Source organism: Squalius cephalus (assembly GCF_949319135.1).
Source record: "Squalius cephalus genome assembly, chromosome: 9".
NCBI classification, from domain to species: Eukaryota; Metazoa; Chordata; class Actinopteri; order Cypriniformes; family Leuciscidae; genus Squalius; species Squalius cephalus.
Window position 1 is genome coordinate 34,371,841 of NC_137130.1, and position 27,768 is coordinate 34,399,608.

The 27,768-nt window shown below is 36.8% G+C and overlaps 2 protein-coding genes across 3 annotated transcripts; one reads left to right on the plus strand and one right to left on the minus strand.

Annotated features, from left to right (window-relative positions):
• Window positions 1-55: 55 nt before the first annotated feature.
• mettl8 (methyltransferase 8, methylcytidine) lies at window positions 56-11,932 on the minus strand. Its single transcript, XM_079880272.1, has 10 exons — window positions 11,801-11,932; window positions 10,886-11,021; window positions 6,283-6,374; window positions 5,952-6,205; window positions 5,339-5,388; window positions 4,403-4,463; window positions 3,179-3,318; window positions 1,483-1,589; window positions 830-895; window positions 56-727 (listed from the first exon to the last, which is right to left on the minus strand). The coding sequence occupies exons 2-10, from the start codon at window positions 11,005-11,007 to the stop codon at window positions 570-572; spliced, it is 1,050 nt and encodes a 349-aa protein (XP_079736398.1). The 5' UTR covers window positions 11,008-11,021; window positions 11,801-11,932; the 3' UTR covers window positions 56-569.
• Window positions 11,393-27,514, plus strand: dcaf17 (ddb1 and cul4 associated factor 17). 2 transcript variants are annotated; one of them, XR_013822175.1, is made up of 14 exons: window positions 11,393-12,053; window positions 12,949-13,052; window positions 13,153-13,243; window positions 13,321-13,457; window positions 13,599-13,677; window positions 16,867-16,956; window positions 17,275-17,382; window positions 17,473-17,578; window positions 23,548-23,690; window positions 24,015-24,124; window positions 24,350-24,450; window positions 24,653-24,733; window positions 26,935-27,090; window positions 27,177-27,512. XR_013822175.1 is itself a non-coding variant. In XM_079880271.1 (14 exons), the coding sequence occupies exons 1-14, from the start codon at window positions 11,907-11,909 to the stop codon at window positions 27,294-27,296; spliced, it is 1,560 nt and encodes a 519-aa protein (XP_079736397.1). In that variant the 5' UTR covers window positions 11,393-11,906; the 3' UTR covers window positions 27,297-27,514. The 2 variants fall into 2 exon arrangements, 1 of the variants encoding a protein (XP_079736397.1); XM_079880271.1 differs by having other exon boundaries at window positions 24,350-24,437; window positions 27,177-27,514.
• The last annotated feature ends 254 nt before the right edge of the window (window positions 27,515-27,768 follow it).

Genomic DNA, 27,768 nt, shown 5'->3' on the forward strand with positions numbered 1-27,768 from the left:
AATTATCATGACTGTGAAGCAAATTTGTGAAATAAATATCAAACAAACATTTTTTAAATCAAATTTATTTCTTTGGAAACCAATTTGCCATCACAAACATGTAAAACAATAATATTAAATGTACATCTCAAACAATTATATAAAAAGCCTGAGCAAATACATGTTTAAAGAACAAATAAAATGATTGGCCCTTCAGTGAGAATTAACAGTTTGTTGTAATAACAGTAAAACAGCGTAGACAATATTCTTGAATGAAAAATCAAACACATTTTTATTATTATTTAATGACATGCAATGGTAAAATGGTCTTTCAAACTTTCAGAACTCGTAACGACAATTCACTCAAATATCTAATAATGCAAAGACAATGCATTCATTTCAAAATGGGAGCTATTGACAAAGGACAATAGTGGCACATCAGAAGTTAAAAGAAACATAAGGATTGCTTTCTTGATGTTTGTGTAGTGTCACCTCCATCATTTACTATACTTGAGGTCTGTCACAAAGGTAATGTCCTTTAAAATCTTGATAAGTCTTTCAGTAGCTGAATTTGTGTAGAGCTCAGTGTGCTAGACAGATGCTGAAATCAGATAAGGCTTCCGGTATTTGCTTTGCATCCACACTCTGTGCATTACCACCTTCTTTCCTCTGTTTACCTGCAGTCTTCTGTCTTCCAAATTCTGAATCTCCTCCAAACCAGCATTAGAAAACAAATGATGAACCTCATCTGTAGAGATCAAGACATTCAGCATGAATAGGTGTTTATGCGAGCCAAAACTGCATGGAATACAAAAATAATATGTAAGAAAATCTGCTGAAATGGTTCTACCTTTTGTGAAGAAATACACACAGGTTCCGTCCTGCCGCGTATAGAAGTTTTCAGACAAACACTGACCTGTGGAAAGTGGATCAGTGGTCATGCACGGTTATTCAAGAATCGATCAGATTTTGTTAAATCTACGAGAAAAGAAATGAATATTTTTAACATGAATAAAAAATGTAGGACTGTCAAAATATGAATCTTGTATTTTTTTCACAATTAGAGGCTTAACACATTCAGTTGTTTTGTAAGGAAAGAAAGAAAACATAATGTGTTGTACATTGACTGTGTTGTATATTGTATTGACGATTTGGAAGTCAATTAAAACTGAATCACTGTAGTAATGGACTTTGTAATAATATTAATTACAAAGCTAAATTATATCCACTGTGGGTTAAAGTGAACATGTTTCAGATATAGTGTAGATAAAAGGGTTCACGAGATAATGCTAATGTGACTGAGCATGAGAGAAAAAGTGTGTGTATTTACAGTATGTGTGTATGTGCAAACCTCCATACAATGAAACTGGTTTAATGTGCATTTTAAATAGAATACAAAGAGGGGTCTCTATGTCAGTGTTTTCAACATTCACAGCTAACACATGACATATTAGGTAATGAAAAGACTGAGCCAGAGTTTAATGAGCCAACAGAGACAATCACCTTTTTTAAATCGCAGTTGTGACAGATCATATCTGCCATAGTCTCTGAACAGCATGATTCCTCCATGCTTCAGCTGTCCAGCCAAACTCTTCACCACTCCTGGGGCTCTGATGGAGCAAAGCAGAAGGGTTAAAGGTGTTTTACGCACATTCATATTTAGATAATAACAGAGATGCTATTAGGCTTCCAAATGGCATCACAGGAGTTTGAATAGAATGGCAATTTCTACATTTAATTTGCATAGAGACATTTTTATGGTGCTTTTTTTGAACGCTTTATGAATCTTGACAGCCTGAGTTGCTGTTGTATGTGGAAAAAACTCAGAAATTCTGCTAAATAATGAATTTGGAATGACATGAGGGTGAATAAATGATGACAGAATTAGCATTTTGTTTTTACAATTATATAAAATTTAGAACTTAAAAACAGATTTAAGGTGTAATTATAATTTGCTATAGAAAATGAATTTACAAACTCACCAATTAGAATCACTGGGATGCTATTATTAATATTTTGAATTCATTTTTATTTTAAAGTTTTATACATTTTGTTAAAACGTTTTATTAGTTTTAAAAGTTTTACTTTGAGTTATGTTAGTACATTTAACATTTAATTTTATTTCAAATAGTATTTTTTAATGATTTTTATGCAACTGCTCATGTACAAACAGGGATTGCCTGGCAATTGTGTGTACTGTGTTCAATTCCCTGAAATGACGGAGCTGATTGAGGGGCTGAAGATCTGAGTTTCTAACAGTAAGGTTGTAGATTTAAATCCTATCAGGGTTTATCTATAAGCTATATCACCATGTAACCTTGATGAAGACACTTCAGCTCATGGTTCCTCTAGTCTAGAGGGATTGAACCTGTAATAAGTGCACTGTATAAATAACTCAGACTCAATATTGTGTAGACTATATTTGAGGGAATGTATTAAAAACTCTGTAATTTATCTGTGAATCTGACATGGGACAAGTAGAAATATTAGTTCAACATCTCTGAGTGCAAAGCAAACGTGAAACACTTTGCTAATGCAAACAAAAGAGAAAATATACTAGTCTATGGTTCTGCGAGCTTCTACTTCCAGCTTCATATGTAAGTGTTTCATGTTTGCACTCAATTCCCTTTGCAAAAAGCCATAGATACTCCAGAGCTGCGGTGAAATATGTAAACTGACAATCTCAAACACTCAATTTTCCATAACATTGCTCAAGAGTTGAGAGTTTACCATATCATTGCTGTCAAGATCATGTTTATGTTTGAAGATTTCATAGATAACTTGTAAAGCTAAAACACTGGCTTTAACATAAATAAATAATCATGATTTGACTTAACCTGCCACATAAATCTATGGACTGGTAAATGTTAAGTTTGTATATTAACGCTTCTAAATACTAAAACAAAATTAAGGTGGTTTAATGATAAAATAAAAAAACGTGCTTCTAATGCTGTTCTCATGCTATTTTTAAGTATATGAAATATTTTACAGATATTAAATACATGTTGTGATAGGTGGATTTGGCTGAAGGGTAAAAATGAGGTAAACTGGAAATGGCTGCTATAAGTGAGACAGCAGTAATGGACACTGTGGATACAGGGCATATAAACACTAATGTCAGATGCATGCTGGGCAAGTGCGTTAGTGTTAACATAATGAATGTGTGTGTGTGTGTGTGCGTGTGTGTGACCTTTATTACCGTGCTGGGTGGATGGCAGAGAGCACAAAGACCACCAGAATAATGTCCAAACTCTCAGGGGGGAAGGGAAATGGGGACGTTGGGTCACAAATGTCCCGCACGAATGCATGACACACCGCAGGGTCATAGTCTGGGTGCTCCTGCAAGGGAAAACGTGCAATTGGCTTAAGTTTTACTGAGGCATTTTTAACGACTGCCTCGCAGACATTTTTTCACACTAATACAATTAACAAACATTATGAGTTTCATTTATCTGAATATGAAAGCTGTTGACACTTTGGGAATCGCTTTAATCACATTTCAAATAGACTAAATAAAATTACTTTTAGGGTGAATCTCATAATGAAATGTCCAGGTCATATTTCAACCCGGAATCAAAAGGGGGAAAAAGCAGACAAATTAAACCTGTATTAAAAATAGCACTAGCATAAATTAAATTCAGTACTACAATGATATATACAACTGTAATTTATATATTTTATATATTAAAGCTACATATTTTTTTTAATTCAAAATTAATTATTAAAATATTGACGAAAATGCATATACATTTATTTTAAGTTCCATGAATTCCTCTTGGTTTAGCACATAAAATAGCTGCTTTATATTTGAAAATAATTCATAATTAATTAATTAAAATGTAATTAATTCAAACAAATTTTCAGCCTCATTATTCTCCAGTCTTCAGTCTCACATGATCCTTCAGAAATCATTCTAATATGCTGATTTTCTGCTCAAGAAACATTTATGATTTTTATCAAGTCATATTGAGGGTCCAGAACACCACAGAGACTCTACTCTGTGGCTCTACTTGGACCAACACCCAAGCAACACGGCTGTGACTTTTGCAAACTCAAATTTTCTTCACAAAATGTAAAGATATTAGTTTTTATATTAGAATAAAAATCAAAGCATATATGCTTTATACACTGCATGCTTGATGTCACTTCCCCCGCCATTCAATATGTTCCGCTGCTGGCATTCGATGAAGGTCTCTGCATACCAAAGAGCATCAAGCACCAGGAGACAGAGCCAAACTCCCACACCACTGATCAGCCGTCACTTATATGGATGGAGAACAGGATATGTTGCCCTCCCCATCTTTATCCATTCTCAGAGGCTTTCGCTAATGTGTATCTGGGATGTGTGTGTGGGCTCTGCTTGATGGAAAGGTGGCAGGTGTAATTATGTGCTGAGAAGCAGAGACATGTCACTGTGATTTACCTGGATGAGCTCAACAGCTCGAGATGAGAAGTCACAGCAGTACAGAAACGCCTTGCTGCCCCTAAAAATACACAAATATGCCTGCTTTTACTTGCTACTCCCAATTAGTGTTTCTATTACTTTTTGCTTTTCATCTCCTTGTCTGTATGGGATAATGCAGTCAGTTTTTGCTTTGAGGTCACCCAGTTAGGGTCTATTCTGCAAATGATAATGACCTGAACATTACTGACTGTACAATATTCCACTTATTACATGGTTACTACACTTATTACATGGAAAACATTGACATACCATACAGATTTTATTACATTACACAAGACCAACTTAAATACTCAAGATATAGTTCCTCACACAACTGTTCAAATGTTTGGGTCAGTGAGATTTTATTAAAATAATGGATTCAATTGATTAAAAGTGACAGTAAAACCATTTATAATGTTACAAAAGATTTCTACTTCAAAATAAACCCTGTTCCTTTGGAAGTTTCTATTTATCAAATAATCAAGAAAAAATGTATCATGGTTTTCACCAAAAATCATTAAACAGCACAACTGTAATAATAATAATAATAAACGCACAAATCAGCAAATCATCATTTTAGAATGATTTCTGAAGGATCACGTGACACTGCAGACTATGGAGTAATGATGCTGAAAACTCAACTTTGATCAAAGAAATAAATAAATAGAAAATTATAATAATAATAATTCACAATGTTACAGTTTTTACTATATTTTTAATCACATAAATGCAGCCTTGGCGAACATAAGAGACTTCTTTCAAAAACATTTCCAACAACATCTTACTGACCCCAAACCTTTAAATGGTAGTGTATTTCACAGTGCTTGTTGTCCTTTGCTAGAGCAACTGAAAGACAAACTTCTACATAATTTCTCCTAGTAATAAAAATGAGAAACATAAAGCGGATGCTCTTACCTGATGGTGCTGATGATGGGAAACACACTGTTACCAACACCACAGCCCACCTGCATAAACACACACATCAAAATCACCTAAACTTACACGCCGATTCACACGAAGAACGATAACTAGTCCTGTTATCGTTCTGTTATTCTAAGCATGCTGTCTGCTGTTTCAAATGCTCAAGCTCTATAAAGCAGGATGGATTCTGATTGGCTGTCAATGTTTTTAACATTTATCATCTGAATAAAATTAGTTCTGAAAGTGATTCTAATGATACGGTTTCTCACTCGAGCTGAATCTCTGACCATTACCGCCCGCTCCGCAATGTGTGTGTTCCTCTCCCGCCCACACCCGCAAATATTCTGTTACAGCTTGAAGAAATTGTGCAAAATTACAGAAACATTAGGGCTATGCTAAACATTCAGAAACATTGCGTTTTATTAAACTGATGCTGGCACCACAAATGACAAACACATTCGGCCAGCTTTTTATTAGCCTAAACATCACAACTAGTTATCGTTATGGCCCTTGGTGTGAATGAGCCTTCCTAAATGATTTAAAACAACAGAAATGATTATTTGGTAATAAAGAGCTAGTTTTTTGTGTGTCTGAATGGCGGTAACACCTCTAGTATCCTAAAAGCAGCATGTTGTCCAGGGAATGTGTCTGTTTCACTGGTTAATGTGCTGGAACTGCAGGGCTGGTGCTTTTCTCCGTTCCCAGACTCTGTTCCCAGACTTCCCATATACATCCCTGTAGCGTCTGGAGGGAGAAGCTCTGGGAACTCAGTGAAGAGCCAATTCCGGTTTCTGAAGAACTTGCTCTGGTGCATCTCATAAAATCGGTCCCAATATTTATGAGCTTCTCTGTCGTATTTTACTGATGGGAGAGAAAACAATAAGGAAACAAAACTAGAAAAACTAGCTGGCAACCACTAATGAGTTTTGAGTACTTACATTGCTCTTCTACAGGAATCTTCTCTTTCGAGTTCTCCTCTGCTTTCTGCTGGGCTTTCTCTCTCTCTTCTTCAGTCCACTGCACATGATCCCTGAGGCACAGCACACAGTATGAACATTCATTTCACCCAACTGTTCTTTTTCAGTTCTTGCAAATATGATTAAAATTTCATTAAAGGCATAGTTCCCCCAAAAATGAAAATTCTGTCATCATTTACTTCCGTTCATCATCATCATCATCATCAGAACACAAATGAAGATCTTTTTAATGAAATCTGAGAGCTTTCTGTCCCCCCATTGACAGCTACACATCTACCACTTTGACGCTTCAACACGTTCATAAAGAGATCTTAAAAATAATCCAAATGAATTGAGTGGTTTAGTCCAGATTTTCTTAAGAGACTTGATCACTTTATATGATGAACAGATTTAATTTAGGCTTTTACCCACCTTTAAACATTCATCAACGCACCAGATCTGGTAAACAGAAGCTCAAGCATGTTTACTTGACATGTGAGAACCAATGAGGTTCATTCTCGTGTTACGCAGCATGTTTGAGCTTCAGCAAGAACCAATGAGGTTCATTCTAGTGTTACGCAGCACGTTTGAGCTTCTGCAAGAACCAATGAGGTTCATTCTCGTGTTACGCAGCACGTTTGAGCTTCTGCAAGAACCAATGAGGTTCATTATCGTGTTAAAAAGCATGTTTGAGCTTCAGCAAGAACCACATGATGGTGAGTAATTAATGACAGAATTTTCATTTTTGGGTGAATTAACCCTTTAAGCATAAATCTGCTGGGCAATAAATGCAAACAATAGAATCCTTTTAATTTAATTTTCTAAAAAAAATAATATATATAACGCTTTACACAATACAGATTGTTCAAAGCAGCTTTACAGTGATAATAGGAAATTAAAGTAACAGAGATTGTTTTGGCTTTACAGCAGCTCTAGAATAAAGTTATTGTCCAGCTAAAGTTAGTTTTGATCGATTCACTTCCGTTGCAAAGATCATTAGTTATTAACTTAGGGCCCGCTTACACAACACCGTTCTAACAGGAAACCCTTAATGCGCTCCGGCCCGCTCATTCACACAACAACAGTGCCTGGTGGCTCGAGAACGCAAACCCTGAAACAGGTTACAAGGGTCAAGCATTGAACATTTTTGAAAAAAGATATCATCTTTGCGTAAACTTCAAAAACGCGAATCTGTGAAAATGCTGACGCGTTGCACATGCGTATTACGTGTTTAGTCTATAGACCTTATGTAGCTCCGCCCCTTTTCAGCGCTGCGCTCATTGTCTTTTGACTTCCGGTCTGTATTTTCACAGCGTTTTGCGTGTTTATTAATGAACGGCTCGTTTTAAAATCTTCCCGGTCGATTTACATTTGTTTAGTCATCTGCTTTAAACATTACAGTCCTCATGATAACTTTCGTTAACTTTACATTAAGTAAATCCACTTAAAAAGCTAATTACTCCTGGACAGAAATGCCATATAAATATACAGAGCGACCGCAAAACGGAAGTTAAAAGACAATTTTCCAAAGATGGCGGCGCCCTTGTTTCTCTGGCGCATAAGGTCTTAGCGCGTTTGAATTTATATGTGCGTAGTACGGTGGCCGAGAGGTGCAAAACAAATCACAATTACAAAAACAAAATAACAAATCCAAAAACAAAACAACAAATTATAAACACAATGGCAAGTCTAAAATCAAAATAACAATTCAGAAAACAAAATAACAATTCAGAAAACACAACGACAATTTAGAAAACAAAATAACAATTCAGAAAACAAAATAACAATTCAGAAAAAACAAAACGACAATTCAGAAAACACAACAACAATTCAGAAAAAAACGGAAAAGGTAGGTATATTTTGAGAATGACGTACTTATCGCTGAATGGACGAGACACCTGTCAATCAAGCCAGAACCGGAATCAAGCGATACTGGAAGTACCGAGGGTAGAAAACAAATCGTACCCATCAACGCGCCAAAGATAGTTCGGTCCCATGGAGTGATAGGTACGCCTAACGAATCTACGACGTGTCCTTGTTCTGTCCCTAGTGGGTTGAGTTCTTGCAGCAGCCGCATATGTCATCACGTTTAACACGCAACTTCTGCAGAAGTACTAACCACATTGTCCGGTAGCCGAACAACTGTCCTGGTCCATGCAGCTTTTAATGTCGTGGTATGTCGAAAAATTAAATAAAAGAGAGCATTGCAGTGATGGCTTCTTTATTGGTGTATTTACTCAGAATGAAGCACAATAGAACATGCATAACAAAAGCTCAAAACATACATTCTCAACATGTATATCACTTTTTTTACAGTAATGACTCATTGTAGACATAGCCTAAGTGACTTTAAACATTCCATCACACTAGGAAAAATATGATCAACAAGCTATTACTCTCTCTGTACAGTTCTCATGCTCTAGCTAGCCCCAAAATGACGTGTGGCATTTACAGCTGGTAGTAACACTCTAATCTCATGCTTTTTACAAACAAAATAAGACTGAAACATCATGTATTGTACTCGCATACACTCAAATAACATCGACATAATGAATAGCGGGCTATCGCGCTAATCGCGAAACACTTATGCTAACCATGTGCTCAGGCATACTAAACTCATGACACACTATTAATATAGTAAATATTATGTGGTATGCCGCCAGCATGTCCACAATCACGGCACATGAATGTCCTTCTTTTTAAAGTAACGTTTAATGTGTTCTATTTTCGCACAGCAAAACAAAGTTGAACACAAATTTGTTGATTGACAGGTGTCTCGTCCAATCAGTGATAAGTACGGCATTCTCAAAATATACCTACCTTTTCCGTTTTGTATGAATTGTCGTTGTGTTTTCTGAATTGTTATTTTGTTTTCTGAATTGTCGTTGTGTTTTCTTAATTGTTATTTTGTTTTCTGAATTGTCGTTGTGTTTTCTGAATTGTTATTTTGTTTTCTGAATTGTTTTTTTGTTTTTGTAATTGTGATTTGTTTTGCACCTCTCGGCCACCGTAGCGTAGGCATGTAGTCTTTCTTTACAAATTGACCTCAACAAATTAATTGTCTGGCCTTAAAAATGTAAAATACAGAATCTTTTATCGCTTCCGCGTCTCCATGTGAACTGGAAATATTTTGACAACGTTTATCTGTAGAGAGGTAAAGGGAAGGAGAAAGGGGTCTTCACAGGGGAGAGACTAGTTGACACTTCAGGACGGTGTTGTTGTCGTGTCCAGATACAGGTCCTTCATCAGATCTGGACACGTCCTGGATCCGGCGGACTGCAGTAAACCTCAGGATAAACAGAGAGACTAATATTACCGTAGACGCCATTCTTCTTATGATGTAACGAGTACATCAGGATTTATGGGAAGTGTTCCCGGTTCCGGCTGACCTAATCTATGCAGCCTAACACTGAATTATAGAAGTTTATAATGTGTTATGTGTATGCTAGGTCAAAGAGATGTGTTTTTAGTCTAGCTTTGAACTGACAGAGTGTGTCTGCTTCCCGGACAATGGTAGGAAGGCTGTTCCAGAGTTTTGGTGCTAAATAGGAGAAGGATCTATCGCCAGCAGTCGATTTAGATATTCTAGGTATTATCAACTGGCCGGAGTTTTGAGATCGTAATAGACGTGAAGGAGTATAATGCGTTAAGAGCTCGCTCAAGTACTGCGGAGCTAAACCATTTAGTGCTTTGTAAGTAATCAGCAATATTTTTTTATATTTATACAATGTTTATTAGGGAGCCAATGCAGTGTTGACAGAACCGGGCTAATATGGTCATACTTCCTGGTTCTGGTAAGAACTCTTGCGGCTGCGTTTTGAACTAGCTGTAGTTTGTTTATTAAGCATGCAGGGCAACCACCCATAATAGCATTACAATAATCTAGCCTTGAGGTCATGAACGCATGAACTAATTGTTCCGCATTTGTCATTGAGAGCATATGACGTAATTTAGATTCCTACTACTTAATTCTGAAAAAACAGAGATTCTAATTATTGGACAAAAAACTTTCTCACGTAATAACCTAGAATACTGTCTAACACTTGATGGCTGCTCTGTTAAGTCTTCGTCATCGGTTAGGAACCTGGGTGTGCTCTTTGATACCAATCTTTCATTTGAAAGTCACATTTCTAGTATCTGTAAAACCGCATTCTTCCATCTTAAAAATATTTTTAAGATGGAAGAATGCGGTTTTACAGATACTAGAAATGTGACTTTCAAATGAAATGTTATATATATTTACTTCATTTTATGTCAACCATCTTATGTCTTCCTTGGTGAGCACTGTGCCACTGTTCGTCCGACTGTTTGTACTGTATTTTATTTTATTTTTCTAAACTGTTTTAATTATTCTTATTTCTTTTATTATTTAAATTTCTTCTATGTAAAGCACTTTGAATTGCCATTGTGTATGAAATGTGCTATATAAATAAACTTGCCTTGCCTTGCCTTGCCTTGCCTTGCCTTGCCTTGCCTTGCCTTGCCTTGGTAAAATACCTTTGTGGTCAGATGACAATACCATGGTACTAAATGAGTACCATGCCAATTCTCACATTCACAAGACTCAAGCATCTGTAGACTGTACCACATGTTATGCTGAAAGATATCATCGGGGTCAGTGAGGATTCTTCCTCCTAACGGGACAGGTGGTCTTCCTCCACTGTACAGCCTCACAGCACAGACGGTCAGCTTCACAATCCTCCTCATTTCTCCATGCTTATCTGAGAACAGCAATTAATGACAGTCATTACCTATCAAACACACTGTCGCCTGGTTTCACAGACGAGGCTTAAGCCTAGTCCCAGACTAAAATGCATGTGTGAGCTGTTTTAACTGAAAACAACTTGCACTGATAGCCTATATCGTAATATGTCAGTGCCATTGTTTTGTCTCAAGATGCACACCACCAGTAATGTTTTTTTCTAAGGCAAATTTATAAAAGCTACTTAAATGTCCCAATTGAACTAAGGCCTAATCCTGGCTCAATCTAAACCCTGTTTGTGAAACCAGGCCTTTATCTACTATACTGAATCTGATGTGAAGCATTAAACTACATTTCCCAGCTAGCAACAGCGACGATGCGCCTTCAGATGACGTACACCCGGAAGCTTTTGTAAACACATGTGAGCAGAGTGTAGGCTGATTACAATTTCAAGCAACCAAAAAATGTCCACTAGAAGCAGACAACTGTAAGATTTTATACGAATGTATTCTATGATTTTGCAACGTTTTGGAAACGGCCGATATGAGGATTTCTGTAAACAATTGCAATGTTAGTTTAGTGACAAAAATGTCTCACGAAAATACAACTAACTTTAACAATAGCAAAATGAAGAAATGTATTTGCGCATATTTCACTATTTAAGTCATAGGAAGCAGATGCTCTTCGGTATATTAGGTAACGTTAACTGTTGTGGTTTGGATATAACTTTCAGCAACGCTATATAATTATATAGCACGCAGAGTCTGCGTATAAAAAAAGACAGAGAGTTGACTTTACCCAGCACTCAATTAGATGCAATTTTGAAGATTATTCCGCTTAGTTTTGTGGTAGTCAGTGCATTTTATTTGAATGGTGTGAGTAGTGTCGTCGCTCGTCGTTCCCCATGTGCGCGCTCCCGTCCCCGTGCGCGCCCCGCACTAGTAAGAACAGCTGTGCTGCCCTGACTTCGAGATCCCGATCCCGTGGATCCAATGACTCTGGCAGATTACTGGGAGCAAACCTTAAGATCCTGAGGAACATCATTCTCCAAGTAAGTATTGCTTTCTTATTAGTCTGATTAAAATGTACAGTGCCAGTCTCTTATGCTCGTGCAAGCCTGCATGTATTTGATAAAAAAAAAAAAAAATAGACTGTAATATTGTGAAATAGTATACAGTGTAAAATAATGGTTTTCTATTGTAATATATTTTAAAATATAATTTATTTCTGTGATCCAAGCTGAATTTTTTCAGCATCATTACTCCAGTCTTCAGTGTCACATGATCCTTCAGAAAACTATTGATTTAGTATCAATGTTGGAAACTGGTTGGTGCTGCTTAATAATTTTTTGGAACATGTGGTACTTTTTTCAGGATTCATTGAAGAATAAAAAGTTAAAAAGAACAGCATTTATTCAAAATAGAAATCTTTTCTAACAATATAAAGCTTTACTATCACTGTTTATCAATTTAACACATCCTTGTTGAATAAAAGTATGAATTTATTTAAAAAAAGATTTCAATTTTAAAATAAATGTAATTTCACTTTTTATTCATCAATGAATCCTGATTTTTTTTTAAAAATAAGCAGCCCAACTGTTTCCAACATTGATAATAATAAGAAATGTTTCTTGAAGCAAATCATCATATTAGAATGATTTCTAAAGGATCATGTGACACTGAAGACTGGAGTAATGATGCTGAAAATTCAGCTTTGCATCACAGAAATAAATTACGTTTGAAAGTATTTTCAAATAGAAAACCATTATTTTAAATTGTAAGAATAATTCACAATATTACTGTTTTTCTGTATTTTTGATCAAATAAATGCAGGCGTGATGAGCATTAGAGACTTCTTACAAAAAAAATTAAAAATAGTAATATTTCCAAACTTTTTACCTATTTTTTAATAGGTTTTAATTCATTAAATATGTCATGACTTTATAGGATGACACAGAATTCGTAAAGGTTTGGAGCAAGACTTCCAAGTCCCTCATCGCTTATGAAAGTGGACGGATATACTTTGAGAATTACAGGTGTTGTTACAGCAGGTAAACTATCTGATTTTATTAGGTTAAGATACTTAAGAAAAGTATGTTTTCCCAAAATATGACATCTGTTAATATGGCTCAAATATATTACAAATCACAGCCTTTTGCCCGAGCCAGAACAGCTGTACGAGCTCCCCAAAACTCCCAAAACTGAGAAGATTGAAGACGCATTGTTGTGCCAGTGTCCTCTCGTAAGTCTGATCATCTGCTGCACGTCATTCATTTGCATATTACTTTCTGTGTAACTGATTTTTTGTTTTTTCTGCAGGACAATGTTCTACCAAATGCTTCAGAGCAGAAATCCTGTCTGTTGGCTCTGACAGCTCATAACTGGTTACATCGGCTCTCGGCTGACACTGGAGGAACGCTACAGCGGGTCTACCTCTCCTCGCGTTTCAAATTCAGGTGCTGACATTTCTGTGTTAATAATTTGGAAATAATAACTAGCTGCATGTTACAGTACATTTTCTGGCAAAAGCAGCAATCTCATTAATGTAACATCTGAAATGAAGTGGTTTTGTTGCACTAATATGAGTTTGTTAACAGATCTTTAGGTTGGGATTCCTCGCAGGAGACATTTTATGTCAAATCCATTCAGAGCAAACAGACGACTCTGCAACGACAGGTCAGACTCCACTGAGGCTCATTTCTGTGTTGCATGTATTTCATATGCAGTTGGGTCACTCTCTTAATTCAGTTGAATTTTATTTTATTTATTTTTATTTAAATGTCAAGTCAAGTCAAGTCATCTTCATTTAGCGCTTTTAACAATGTAGATTGTTTCAAAGCAGCTTTACAGAGACAAACGTATAATTTAAGGTAACAGATTGTTTTGGCTTTATAGCGGTTCTTTAGTAAAGTTATTCTCCAGCTAAAGTTAGTTTTGATTGATTCGCTTCCGTCGCAACGATCATTTGTTATTAAATTAGGGGCCGCCAAGACGACACCATTCTCTCTACACAGACTTTAAACGCGAACCTGTAAGAAACGCTGATGGCGTTCACATGCGCATTAAGAATTGGTTCTATAGTTATGTGCGTTTGAATGTGCGCAGGTTTGTAATTCCCTACAAACCAAGCCTAAACAAAGTACTGGTGTTTCCTTATAATTTTTGATACAGAATTTTATTTTATTTTAGCAATTCGGGGTAGATACTATGTAAAGCGCTTTGAGGTCTCAGAAAAAGCGCTATATAAATGTAACGAATTATTATTATTAATTATTATTATTATACGCAAATTGAGTTTCCCGACGACGCTTTATCTGTAGAGTGGTAAAGGGATCCTCCATAGGGAGAGACTAGTTGGCACTTCAGCACTGCGTTGTCATCGGTCCAGACGAAGGTCCTTCATCAGATCTGGATACGGCCCGGATCCGGCAGGCTGCAGGAAAACCTTGGGATAAACAAAAGACACTAAATTTAGCGTAGATGCCATTCTTCTTATGATGTAACGAGTACATCAGGATTTATGGGAAGTGTTCCCGGTTCCAGCTGACCTAATCTATGCAGCCTAATATTGAATTATAGAAGTCTATAATGTATTATGTGTATGCTAGATCAAAGAGATGTGTCTTTAGTCTAGCTTTGAACTGACAGAGTGTGTCTGCTTCCCGGACAATGGTAGGAAGACTGTTCCAAAGTTTTGGTGCTAAATAGGAGAAGGATCTACCGCCAGCAGTCGATTTTGATATTCTAGGTATTATCAACTGGCCGGAATTTTGAGATCGCAATAGACGTGAAGGACTATAATGCGTTAAGAGCTCGCTCAAGTACTGCGGAGCTAAACCATTTAGTGCTTTGTAAGTAATCAGCAATATTTTAAAATTGATGCGATGTTTAATAGGGAGCCAATGCAGTTTTGACAGTACTGGGCTAATATGGTCATACTTCCTGGTTCTGGTAAGAACTCGAGCTGCTGCGTTTTGAACCAGCTGTAGTTTGTTTATTAAGCGTGCAGGGCAACCACCCAGTAGAGCATTACAATAATCTAGCCTTGAGGTCATGAACGCATGAACTAATTGTTCCGCATTTGTCAATGAGAGCATATGACGTAATTTAGATATATTTTTAAGATGGAAAAATGCAGTTTTACAGATACTAGACAAAAATGTGCTTTATTGGCATGACAATTGTTACAATGTATTGCCATAGCATTCTTATTGTTTACAGTGAAGTGTGTAGTAAGATACAATGACTGTGTCCGAAATCACATACTCTCTTGAGTAGGTTTTTAATTAGTAATTACTTTTCTAAAAAGTTAAAAAAGTTTCTAAAATTACCTCTAAAAAGTATGTTCTATATAGTATGAATGTGTGTTGTATGAATGTAATTCGGATATACTACATTTGCCATGTTAGTCATTATCATATGACCTACCAGCGTCAATTACTTCGCTTCACAGCCATTCATAAATTCTCGTTGTAGGTTGTAGGTGTAGGTGATCCGGGGAATGTTTGCCTACTCTTTTATAGGGGACAAAATATCGATGTCCTTCTCCATGCGATATGATAATCCATTCACTGGCGCCAGATATTTTAATGAATAAAATAAGGCACTCTAAATAGATTTCCCTCCTCCCAGCATCACTACTTCATGGCTCCTCGAGGTGGCGCTCAACACATGCATAAGGAAAATGTAAACATAAGTTAACTAGCCTAAGAAAGAGATGTTTTAACGGGATGGCGGACAGCAGTGTGAGTAAAATTATTAGGGATGCACCGATAGTAACATTTTGGCCAATACCGATAATTAATCCAATTTGAAAGCCGAGAACCGATATATTGCCGAATCATATTGTTATAAAATTTTTGAGAGCCTGATTACAAAAACAAAAGTCCCCCAAATTTAAAAGTCATCATTCTCATTATAATTTTATGTAGCATATGACAGAACATTTTGCACTTAACTGAATTTCCCTTTTTTGAAGTGATTCCAATCATATTTCAAGCAATTCAGAATCATCTTGGCGAACAGTGCGCATCTGAAGTGTCTCAGCTGAAGGAAATAATCCATTATTTATCAGCTTAAATATATTGGCCAAATATTCTTATCGGGCGGATAACGATAATGTTACAAATGAACATATATCGGCCGATACCGATATGGTGGGCGATATATCGTGCATCCCTAAAAATAATAGATACCCCAGCCACGTTTAAGTCCAAAGTCTGGAGAACCTGCACTTAACCTTTTCACTGGCATTTTGTTTTCATAGGTAGACAGATATCGTGATGTATCATTATAGGATTGTCTAGCGATATATTGATTATCGCAGAATTGCTGTATCGTGATGTTATTGGTATCGTGAGCCATGTATGGTGTATCGTATCGCGAGGTACCCTGTGTCTCCCACCCCCACTCTTTTATGAGTACTGGGAATTCGAACATACTTTTGTCACATACTGTTTTTCGCCTACTATATAATAGGGAAGTATGCAAATTATTTCAAATTTTGGATATAATTTCCTCCTAATTTTCCTCATAGATAGGGCAGCTGGTGAGAAAGTGTTGCTCTGTCTCAACATCTTCTTGGCTACACTATGGGCAGATCTGGTGTTCTGACAGTAATTGCTACCTGCTATATTTGCATGGTTTTAAGGGTAGTATGAGGGCTTGGAGCCAAATAACATTCAAGTTTACGTTGTTTTTCTGCTTTCTGTTGTTTGCTGCTTCAGGACCATCTGAATGAGGGTACTTTTTTCAATGGTTGTTTCTCTCTCTCTCTCTCTCTCTCTCTCTCTCTCTCTCTCTCTCTCTCTCTCTCTCTCTCTCTCTCTCTCTCTCTCTCTCTCTCTCTCTCTCTCTCTCTCTCAGGCTGGTGTTGATAATAACATCCTCATGCGTGTGGCCGTATTTCAGGTCTTTCCACTGGAGCTTGTAGGAATGCTGGAGATAAATAAAAAAGTACTATCTGCATAAGTACATTCATATAAATCTATTTTTGTTGTAATGGAATGTCATACATTTTTATAAATTATCTTTTTAATTCATTTATTTCAATTTAGCTCCACTTATGCTACATATTTTAGTGAAACCTGTGGATTTCAGAACAGGATATTAGTAGTATTTTCTATTGTCTATTTTTATTATTTAAATATATTCAAATGAGCATTGTCAAATGAATGAGTCAATATAAAAGATGTTACGTTGTGTTATGTTACATTACGTTGTGTTCCGTTCCGTTATGCTATGTTGTGTTTCGTCATGTTCTGTTATGTTCAGGTCTTTGGTAAGACGGTGGTGGATGTGCTGCTGTCACAGGGAGTCTTAGCTGTATCACACAGCTCAAAACATGTCAAACTTTACAGTTTTGAGTACATAGTTAATAAGGTAATTGAAACATAATTCCTTTTTGTGATTGTTTGGTTTATTGGCCCTGTTTGTTTTATCATCATTCCATATGTGTTCTTTTCTCTTCAGTATAGAATTGAGAAATTGGCTCTGGGACAGCAGTGTGAGATTAATGGTGGAAAAGGAATTGTGGGAGAGGCTCCATATGGTATCCCGGTCAACATTCACATTCATGGTGGGTGACTGATATTTTATAAACAGTGAAAAAAAGTTAAATAACTGCCTTATTTCCCTCAATTTTTGCTCTAAAATGTCTTGGAAAAAGTGTGGATAAAGTGTTGATTCTGTATTTATTTTTTAAACAAAATATATCTAACCTTAAATGGGGGATTTCTATGTATACAAATATTATTTTTGTCTCTTTAGATTGTGAGGTGACATTCTTGACAGGGTTTGTGAGATTCAGACAAATGTTTAAAAATGTGTCAATTAAAATGGCATAATCTATTTCGGTGAAACTGTCAAAGTTGTGCAGTTATTTTCACCATTAGTTATTTTACATTCAGGACCTCGTGCCTCGTGTGTGATGGAATATTTTGTTCCCATTATGTTGAAAACACAGTGCAATCTCTCACTCTGACAGTCCAGGGTCATACCATGAGCCTACAAATCACCTTTTCTTACCACTGAGCTTATTATTACACAGTACATATCTAATCTACAGTCATGTGAAAAAGATAGGACACCCTTTTGAATTCTATAGTTTTATGGATCAGGACATAATAAAAATCATCTGGGGCCGTATGTATAAAGCCACTCAGAGTACAATTTTAGTCTTAAGTCTGTAAAAATTCTAAGAATGACATCATTTTACTCTCATTCCTAAACTTAGGAATAAGTGTGATTCATAAAGGTTCCTAAGTGTCAAGACTTGGTCTCAGCTCCTAAATTATTTAAAAGTGCTGGAGAGGTCTCCTAACCTAGTTAAGAGTAAAAAGATGGTAGCAGAGAGGAGGGGGCCACACACTTTTCAACTGAAATATGATGTACTGGAGTTAAATGATGGATACAAGTTTGAGCATCAAGGAATTCTTTTTGTAACTAGCCTTTAAGCCATTTTATAGCAATAAAATGAAATGAAAGTAAGAATACATTTTTGTCGACTAGAAGAATGCTGCAGTGCACCGGTGATGACTTGAGCTCATTATCATTTCACAGTATCAGGGTCTGAAACAGCACTATTGTGACACTGACAACACCAAACATACAGTAGTGTTCAAAAGTGATGTGCAGAGGGTTTTTTATTTTATTTTTGTAAATTTTTTTACATTACATTATATATTTTAAATATTTTAAAATATGAGGTAAGAACAAAACACTAAACTTGGTGAAGATATTTATCTGACAAAATTGTTTCAATTCAAGTCACCTATATTTCTACAGTGCTTTTTACAATACAGATTGTTTCACAGCAGATTTACATTGATTACAGGAAAATAATGCAACAAAGTTTGTTTTGGCTGTACAGCAGCACTAGAAGAAAATAGTGTCATTGTCCAACTTAAGTAGGTTCAGTGTTGATTCATTTCCATTGTAAAAATCATTAGTTATATATTTATATATCTTTTCTATACAGCCACTTTGGAGAAAACAGTGATGTCATCGTCCAGCCCAGTTCAGTTCTCAAATAATAGTCTCAATGCAGGCAGATCAATAATATTGTTAAATATAAAGTGACAAAAAAGGGCAAACTACAGCTACAGATTTTAGGAAAAGTAAAACGCTCACAGGAGGGAAAAAAACATACATTGTCAACATAGTCATATATTAATATTTTATTGTCTACTTGTGTTCATAATTTTTTTGTATGACAGCCTGGCTAAAAATTATGTCTGTACAAATTAGAATGTTTGTGTTATCACAAATAAACATTTGACTCCAGGCACAACTACACAGTATTAAAAATGTGTTCATTTTTGTAAGCGTATTATTTAAATAAAGGGTGAATCTGACAATTTTCCTTTGCCTCACCTTTCCACAGGGGATTCCACAGCATCAATACTAATTTGTGATAATTTTGCACAATGCAGAGCAATTAAAAAAAAAAAAAAAAAAAATTAAAGTTTCAGTGTCTTAATTAAATTATTTTATTTTAATACATTAAATGATTGGTGTCATGCTACAGTGACCTCACCTTTGCAGGCTCACTATTGGCTGATTCAGTGGTTGAGGGCGGCCATTTTGGGTTGACATCATTGTAGTCCTTAGTTCACAGCACTTAAGTCCCACTTCAGTCAGCACTTAAGAATCAGTCTTATACTTTACTGAAAGTTACTTTTAGCTGCTTTATAAAAGTCTCCTACTCTTAGAAAAGTCCTACTCTTTACTAAGTATTTTCTGACACTTAAGTCAAGGCTTAAGACTATTCTTAAGAGCATTTCTTAGAAGTTTTATACATACGGCCCCTGGTCTTTAGCAGGTTTTAAAATGAGGTAAATACAACCTCAGATGAACGACAACACAGGACATATTACACTGTGTCATTGTTTGTTTAACAAAAATAAAGACAAAACGTAAAAGCCATGTGTGACGATCAAAGTACACCATATGATTCAATTGCTTGTAGAACCACCTTCAGCAGCAATAACTTGAAGTAATCATTTTCTGCATGACTTTATCAGTCTCTCAGATCATTCTGGAGGAATTTTTGCCCGCTCTTCTGGACAATGTTGCTTCATTTCTTTGAGGTTGTGGGAATTCATTTATGCACAGTTCTCTTAAAGGGATAGTTCCCCCAAAAATGAAAATCATGTCAGTAATTACTCACCCTCATGTTGTTCATCTTTCGTTCATCTTCGGAACACAAATTAAGATATTTCTGATGAAATCTGAGAGCTGGATCACTCCTTCATAGGCTGCTTGGTAATTAATTCTGCCGGCCCAGAAAAGTTAGTAAAGACATTGTTAAAATAGTCCAAGTGACTACAGTGGCTCAACCTTAAGTTTATCAAGCGACGAGAATACTTTTTGTGTGTAAAAAAAACTAAAATAACGACTTTATTCAACTATTGATTTTCCTCTGTGTGGGGCTCTGAGTGAGTTCACGAGAGATGCGATGCATGCGCGAGAACAGAGAAGATGACTTGGATGGGTCTCGATGTAGTGTTTAAAATGGTTGTTTAAAAACCCAAAACTGACGCTCCATGTACGGTCGATACCGCCACTGCACACGGGAATTGTCACAGATCGCTCGAATAATAGCTTGCCTCCGGCGCATGTAGGCAGTTATAGCATTGTAAAATGCAGAATTTACTTGCACAACAGCTGCTAGCAAAGATATACGCCATGACTGATGACACCCAATCATAGAGCCGAGCGTGAGCCTCTACTACGTCATCGTTTCTAAAGTTCTCCGTTTTGACCCGTCCAGACTAAAACGCCCTCCGGAGATTCAAAACGAAAAACGGGTCGGCAGCGTTTCTAAACTTCTCCGTTTTGGGTCTCCGGTTTTGCCGTTTTAGTGTGGACGGGAGGTGCAAACGTAGCAAAAGGTCTCCGTTTTTAGTAGTGTGGACGGGGCCTGAGACAGCTCTCAGATTTCATCAGAAATATCTTAATTTGTGTTCCGAAGATGAACGAAAGTCTTTACGGGGTTGGAACAAAGTGAGAGTAATTCCTGACAGAATGTTCATTTTTGGGTGAACTAACCCTTTAAGGTCCCGCCGCAACATTTCATTCAGGTTGAGGTCTGAGTTTTGACTGGACCAGTGCATTCTGTTGTAGATTTGCTGGTGTGCTTTGTGTCATTGTCCTGTTGCATGACCCAATATCGGCCTGATTCAGCTGTCGGACAGATGGCCTCACATCTGTCTCTAGAATACTTTGGTATGCAGAGGAGTTCATGGCTTACTCAGTGACTGCAAGATGCCCAGGTCAGGTGGCTGCTAAACAAGCCCAAATCATCAGTCCTCCACCACCATGCTTGACCGTTGGAGAAAAGGACATTGTTCCAGAAGTCTTGTTGTTTGTTCAGATGCAACTTTGCAAACCTAAGCCATTCTGCCATGTTCTTTTTAGAGAGAAGAACCTTTCTCCTTGCAACCCTTCAAAACATGCCATACTTGCCCTGTCTTTTCCTAATTGTACTGTCATTTAACTTTAACATTTAACATGTTAACTGGGGCCTGTAGAATTTGAGATGTAGCTCTTGGGTGTTTTTTTGAGATTTCTCTGAGCAGTGCACGCTCTGACCTTGGGGTGAATTTGCTGGGACGTCCACTCCTGGGAAGATTGGCAACTGTCTTGAATGTTTTCCACTTATGAATAATATTCCTCGCTGTAGAATGATGGACTTCAAATTGTTTGGAAATGGCCGTATAACCCTTGTCAGATTGATGGCTGCAACAATTACTTCTCTAAGATCATTGCTGATGTCTTCCGTCTTTGGCATTGTGTTAACACACACCTGAATGCTCCAGACCAGCAAACTGCCAAAACTTCTGCTTTTATAGAGGTGGTCATGCTTGCTGATGATCAATTAATGATCTAAGATATTTGATTAGCAGTGTCTGACGTTTAATTCCTATGGAAGCAGTATGGGTGTACTTAGTTTGTCACACATGGCTTTTCGATTTTGTTAAATAACGACACAGTGTAATATGTCGTGTGTTGTTGTTCATCTGAGGTTGTATTTACCTCATTTTAAGACCTGCTAAAGACCAGATGATTTTTTTTTATTTTGTCCTGATACATAAAACCAGATAAATCAATAGGGTGTCCTTTCTTTTTCACATGACTGTATATGACAAAACTGAGCCTGTGTAAAACATTACTTTATGGCCTGGTTTCACAGACAGGGCTTAGATTAAGCCAGGATTAAGATTCAGTTAAATTAGGACATTAAAGTAGCTTTTATAAACATGCCTTAGAAAAAGCATTACTGGTGTGAATCTCGAGACAAAACAATGACGCTTGACATATTTTCACAAATTCACTGACAAGATAAGTCAGTGCAAGCTGCTTTCGGTTAAGACAACACAAACATGTTCTTTTAGTCTGGGACTACAGGCTTAAGCCTTGAAATCAGGCATAGATCACTTTTATAGAATATTTTGCAGTAAAATGATCCAATTACTTTCTTAGGCTTTTTGGTGACCAATCATGGTCATTCCAATTCTGAAATAGAATTCTGCTTGAAAAGGCTGTTCTTCATTTTTCAAAATATCCAATGATTTTTCTACTTATTTTTCATTAGCCACCTCTATAATAACTATGAAACATTACTAAAAAAAAGTTGCCGACAGTTAAAGTGTGTAAGAGTTTCTGAGGGAATCAATTAAATTACTGATAATTGACTCTCTCTCTCTTTAATTAAGTTGAGAAAAATTTCCAGGTACAATGTGACAATTAAAGTTATGTTGTTAGTACAATTAAAGTACAATGTTATTGTTTCTTATGAGTTGTCAATAGTGTTCATTTTGTTAACGTAAACTGTGATGAAAAATGTTTGACGACACCGACATCATTAAACACCAACTGTGATATAACCGTAATTTATATTAGCGTCATTTAGAATTATTGGAATTACTCTGTGGAATTTCACAGTTGTAGCTTTTGAGAGAAGCTTTTTAGTTTTACCAGTTTTAATAGTGTAGAAAGTATCTTAATTTATTACATGGCTTGGTTGAATTCTAATGTAGAATGCGGTCTGTTATTTCTTGATAACACACCGCTGCTAAGGATAACACACCGTTGCCATGAAAAACAGAGCTTTATGCAGGATTCTTCTAACCGTAGAGACGGAACGGACTATTTTCTTTAGCGGAAGCAATACAATAGTTTTTAAATCAATAAACTCCTTTTTAAATCAATATTTTGTGTCAAATTATTGACGCTCTACATTATCCTTTACTTATATGATAATATTGTAAATCAGGAAACTTGTAGAGTAAATGAATGTGTGAAATGGAAAGACTTACGAGATACAATCATGAGGAAAAATGTATTCTCGTTCAGCGCCTCCTATCGTACAGGTGTGAATTAGCCGAAGGCGATCAATTGTTTCGCATTAGATGTGAAAGCACTGTTCGCCCCTGAATTCGCTTCACTTTATAGCATCGCTCTCAGTGTGAAAGGGCCTTAAGACTAAATAAAAAACCATTTGCTTACAAAATGAACACCAGTTGTCAATACGTCTCTCTACAGAGTGTCCTCCCGTATTGTTTGAGATGTCATACTTTGAGAACGGGGTTCAGATCGGAGGTCATCCCTGGCACTACATCTACACCCCCAATCACAAGAGACACCGAGGAACCCATCATATCTGCTCCATCACTGACGGAGAGCTGGTGATTACTCTGATTCATACACATGTTCATAGTCCTACGCAAAAAAAATCCTGTACATGCAGTGAGAGTGACTGTGTGTAACCTTTATATTGCATTTAGGTTGAAATTATTATCTATTATGGTGGACATATTAAACTTTTAGGGCAAGACAAGACAAATAGTATTAGGTTTATCTGATAATTATATTACTTATAGAATTACACAGTAAATTAAGACTTTGGTTAAGAAAAAGAACATTTATGTTCAATAATTGATACAAGTGTCTTTTAATTTAAGCTGTTTTTCTTTGTTATGTGTCTATATAATCCAATGATCTGTCATCAGGCTAAGAGCGGTGTTCAGGACATGAAATGTGACTCTCTGGAAGCAGACTGGATCTTTTTTCACCCAGATGATTCGGGCCGAATTGTTCATGCAGGACCCAGTGCAATAAAGTGAGCATGATTATTATTATATATGGCAAAAGAGAGACAAAGTTGCACATTAAATATGCGTGTGTAACAGGAATCTTATTATAAACAGTGTCCTTGGACAATGATAAACAAGTGAATGAGGATCCGTGACTTTGAACATTGTACCATAGGAACAATGTGGATGAACCACTTTTCTCCAGTTTCACTTTTCTCTATAATTGCTGTTTTTAATTTTCTCTGTTACAGTGTTCTGAAGATCATGGCTGAAACTGGATGTGACCGGAAGTGTGAGATAGTCACGGACTTCTCCATCACCGCTGCTCGTGACAATAGTGTAATTGTTGGCTGTGGGTTCATTACCAGCTGTAGTTGCAACAGAATATTATTGAAATTTTGATTCTATAGTTTTTAACCGACAATCGTAGGATTTTGTCACCATCAGACTCACTCAGCAGAAATACCAGCTGATATTTATTGTAAAAGAAGATCAATACTGCATAGAAGGCTCTTTTTTGGATGGTTTGTAAACAAGGTTTTTCATGCCCACAGGCACCTCAGGTTATTGTGACCTCTTCTGGTCGTACAGTGAAAAGGAGATTCCAGTTGTTAGATGATGACCCTGCACAAGAGGTACAGCCGACCAGCAGCCCACACACCCTCTAAGACCCTGTTTACTCCTGGCATTAAGATGCGTTTTGGTCTATCGGATCTTTAGCTTGTCCACTCTCAACCACTTTTGCGTTTAAGTCGATCGGATCACAATTAGACGAGGGAGACTCATTCCCGTTTACACCAGGGGCCGTATTCACAAAGGATTTTATCTTACCACTAGGAGTACTCCTAAATCGCACTAAAAGATTTTAGCGAGGAGTTTTCTCTTAAAAGTTATTCACAACACCTTTCAGACCTACTCTTAGTAAAGAAAAATGACAACTCCTAAACTAAGAGTGAGTCTTCGTTGCTATAGATGACGTCATTGCTCATGCACGAGCTTGACTGAAGTGACCACCTTGATTGGCTGAGGATTGTAACGCGGGAATGATTCCAAACTCCTCCCCTACGATGATGAGTGACAGGTGACAGGTCTGAGAATGCGTGTGCTACACAAGTAGTGCGAAGGACGGAAGATGATGAATAACTGAATAAATAGCCTAAATGAATAAAGAGTAAGGCAAAACAGCCTAGTAGCCTAATGAAACATATGGATTGATGCAATATCTTTGCAACATTATTGAATTAATCTGTCACTATATGCCTCTGCCTACGTTTGCAAAGAAAAGAACATTTTAATTTGATTCACAATGAAACGTTACAGTTAGTTTACATGCAATGAGTAGCCTAGTTTTGGTTGTTGTTGGTGGCGTTATTGCATCCCTAGTTATGCCTACAATGCAAAATTGTTCCCTCGCGATTGGAAGCTCCTGTAGCCGCCGCACACGCATTTCAAAACATCGCAACGTGAAATGCCACAAAAAGCGGTTTGTGAAGGTCTTAGTGAGTTAGGAGTCCTCTCGACTTCTTTTAAGCTGTCCCAGACTTAGGTGCTACTTTTAGGGCTAAAATGCTTCGTGAATTACTCTTAGTGAAAAAAATGAGGAGTCCTAAAGTTACGAGTGACGCCCATTATTTTTAGGAGTTGCTCCTAAATTCGCCAGTTAGGAGCTACTTTTAGCCTTAAAATTCTTTGTGAATACGGCCCCTGGTGTTTTAATCCGTCTCTTTTGTCCACTTTCAACCACTTGGGTCTATGGTGGGTAAATGTATGTTTTTTTTTCCAGATCTTTCGATCTAATGGGCAAAATAAGCTCACGTAATTTACATATGAATGCATCTGGAGACGACGGATAAACATACGGAGGGAACTAGCTTTAATTTCTGCTCAGAGTCGCAAGACCAGCCGAACGCTATAAGTGTGTGTTAGAAATCAGAAATGGTGAGAGAACATTGTGCTTGGTATATTTTTCATCTTCAAACCAAATTTGGGTCTTCAGCCGGCAAAGTTTAAATCCCGTCTGGCTAGAGCTCTTCACATAGTGTTCACTAATTAGATCAGTAGATGGAGAGCAGACAGTGTTTTGTGGCTGTTTGAACACATTCAACCTCATGAGTGTTTACACTACGAAAGCAATCCGGTCAAATGTGTGGAAGTGGTTGAAAGTGGACAAGATCAAACGTTTTAGACCCCATTTACACCTGAATTTAGTGTCGTCCACTTGTGATCCGATTGACCAAAACGCATCTTAATACCAGGAGTAAACAGGGCCTTAGTAAAAAAACAGTTATTTTAAGAACAGTTCACTGAAAGTTTCTTGGGGAACCCAACATTGTTCTTGTGTGGCATCAATATGAAACCCCCCTTTATTTTTAAGAGTGTATAAGGGTTTGAAACATGATTGGGAGTAAATGATGACAGAATTTTCAATCATCTGATTGGAACCTTAATCGTTAAATAATATAGTGGAAGAATGAATGCTGATATACGGTAGGTTTTATTGTCACGTGATACAGATGGGTCTGGTGTACTGATGTAAGGCCTTCACACATAAGCCACTTTTCCACCATCGGGCCAAATAGTTTTTTTGGTTTAAGCGTGCCAATCCAGCCCAGCCAGTACAGATATGGATTAATTTTCCACTGTGTGGCTGATAGTGATAACAGAGCATGAAGAGACTTGTGAGATGTAAATAGCGAACGCGTTTTGGAGGATGATATTTTAATTTTACCATTAAATTTCTAATCGTGCCATGAGTTCACTCACTCTAGTGTGTGATTTGTCTCTGAGACGGTCTGTTATTGTTTGTGCTTTGACATAACTTGGAGGGTTTATCTAGACTTTCAGGATGGTGAAGTACGAAGATGAACTTGATCTGTTGGCTGTGATAGACACCACTCACGCTGAAGATGAAGGACAAGCCCATCTTCGTCTACATGACAATAAGACAGGGATTTTAATGAAGAGAGTTCCTCTAAAAGAGCCATGGGATGTGGTATGACACTTAAATTAATGTGGTTTTTTTTAGATATCATTCACTCCATTTGTCATAACCTAACATCCTCTGTGTTTGTTTTTCAGACCTACAGTCATGAAGTGTACTTTGATAGAGACACGATTATTCATATTGTCCAGGAGAAAAATAACACCTTCTGCTGCCATGTTTATAAAATGAACAGAAGACCTTCAGATGAACCATAAGCACATTTCATATTCCTGTATATGTTGATTACTAATGGACTGTAATTTTGTGCACTTTTGACATCTTATGAACAGAAAACATTTGTTTTTAAATAGATGGATATTGCACACTATCATTTGGACTGAAAAAATATATACTTTTCTACACTTTTCTATTAAGTTATTGTATTAAAACATTTACTTGTAACTTTATAATTAAAGACCAGTTTGTGACAGATATCCTCTTGTCATCATTATGAAACTTGAAGTTGCATAACTTTTTAATGTGAGTTACACAAAAAAAAGTGTGTAAAAAGGGGGTGGGAAATAATCCTGTCTGTGTCCAAAAACCTAGTGAGCTGCCTATCTGGACAGCATCATAGTCATTTTGAGCATGGATAGGCTAAAGTCTTTTTTGGGATGGCAGTGAGCTTCCTACCTAGACAGCATTTTTAGGCATCACAGGCACAATCCAAAGCAGCGTTTTGACTCC

What these genes read in the sequence shown, in the direction of transcription:
- mettl8 (XM_079880272.1), bottom strand. Translation starts at nt 11,007, where the DNA reads ATGAGGAGGATTGTGAAGCTGACCGTCTGTGCTGTGAGGCTGTACAGT. An exon ending in CCCATCATCAGCACCATCAG is followed by an intron (nt 4,464 to 5,338) that starts GTAAGAGCATCC and finishes GTGTATTTTTAG; the next exon opens with GGGCAGCAAGGCGTTTCTGT. An exon ending in ACAACTGCGATTTAAAAAAG is followed by an intron (nt 896 to 1,482) that starts GTGATTGTCTCT and finishes CACTTTCCACAG; the next exon opens with GTCAGTGTTTGTCTGAAAAC.
- dcaf17 (XM_079880271.1), top strand. Translation starts at nt 11,907, where the DNA reads ATGTGCGCGCTCCCGTCCCCGTGCGCGCCCCGCACTAGTAAGAACAGC. An exon ending in TCCTCGCGTTTCAAATTCAG is followed by an intron (nt 13,458 to 13,598) that starts GTGCTGACATTT and finishes GTTTGTTAACAG; the next exon opens with ATCTTTAGGTTGGGATTCCT. An exon ending in GGTCAACATTCACATTCATG is followed by an intron (nt 17,579 to 23,547) that starts GTGGGTGACTGA and finishes GTCTCTCTACAG; the next exon opens with AGTGTCCTCCCGTATTGTTT.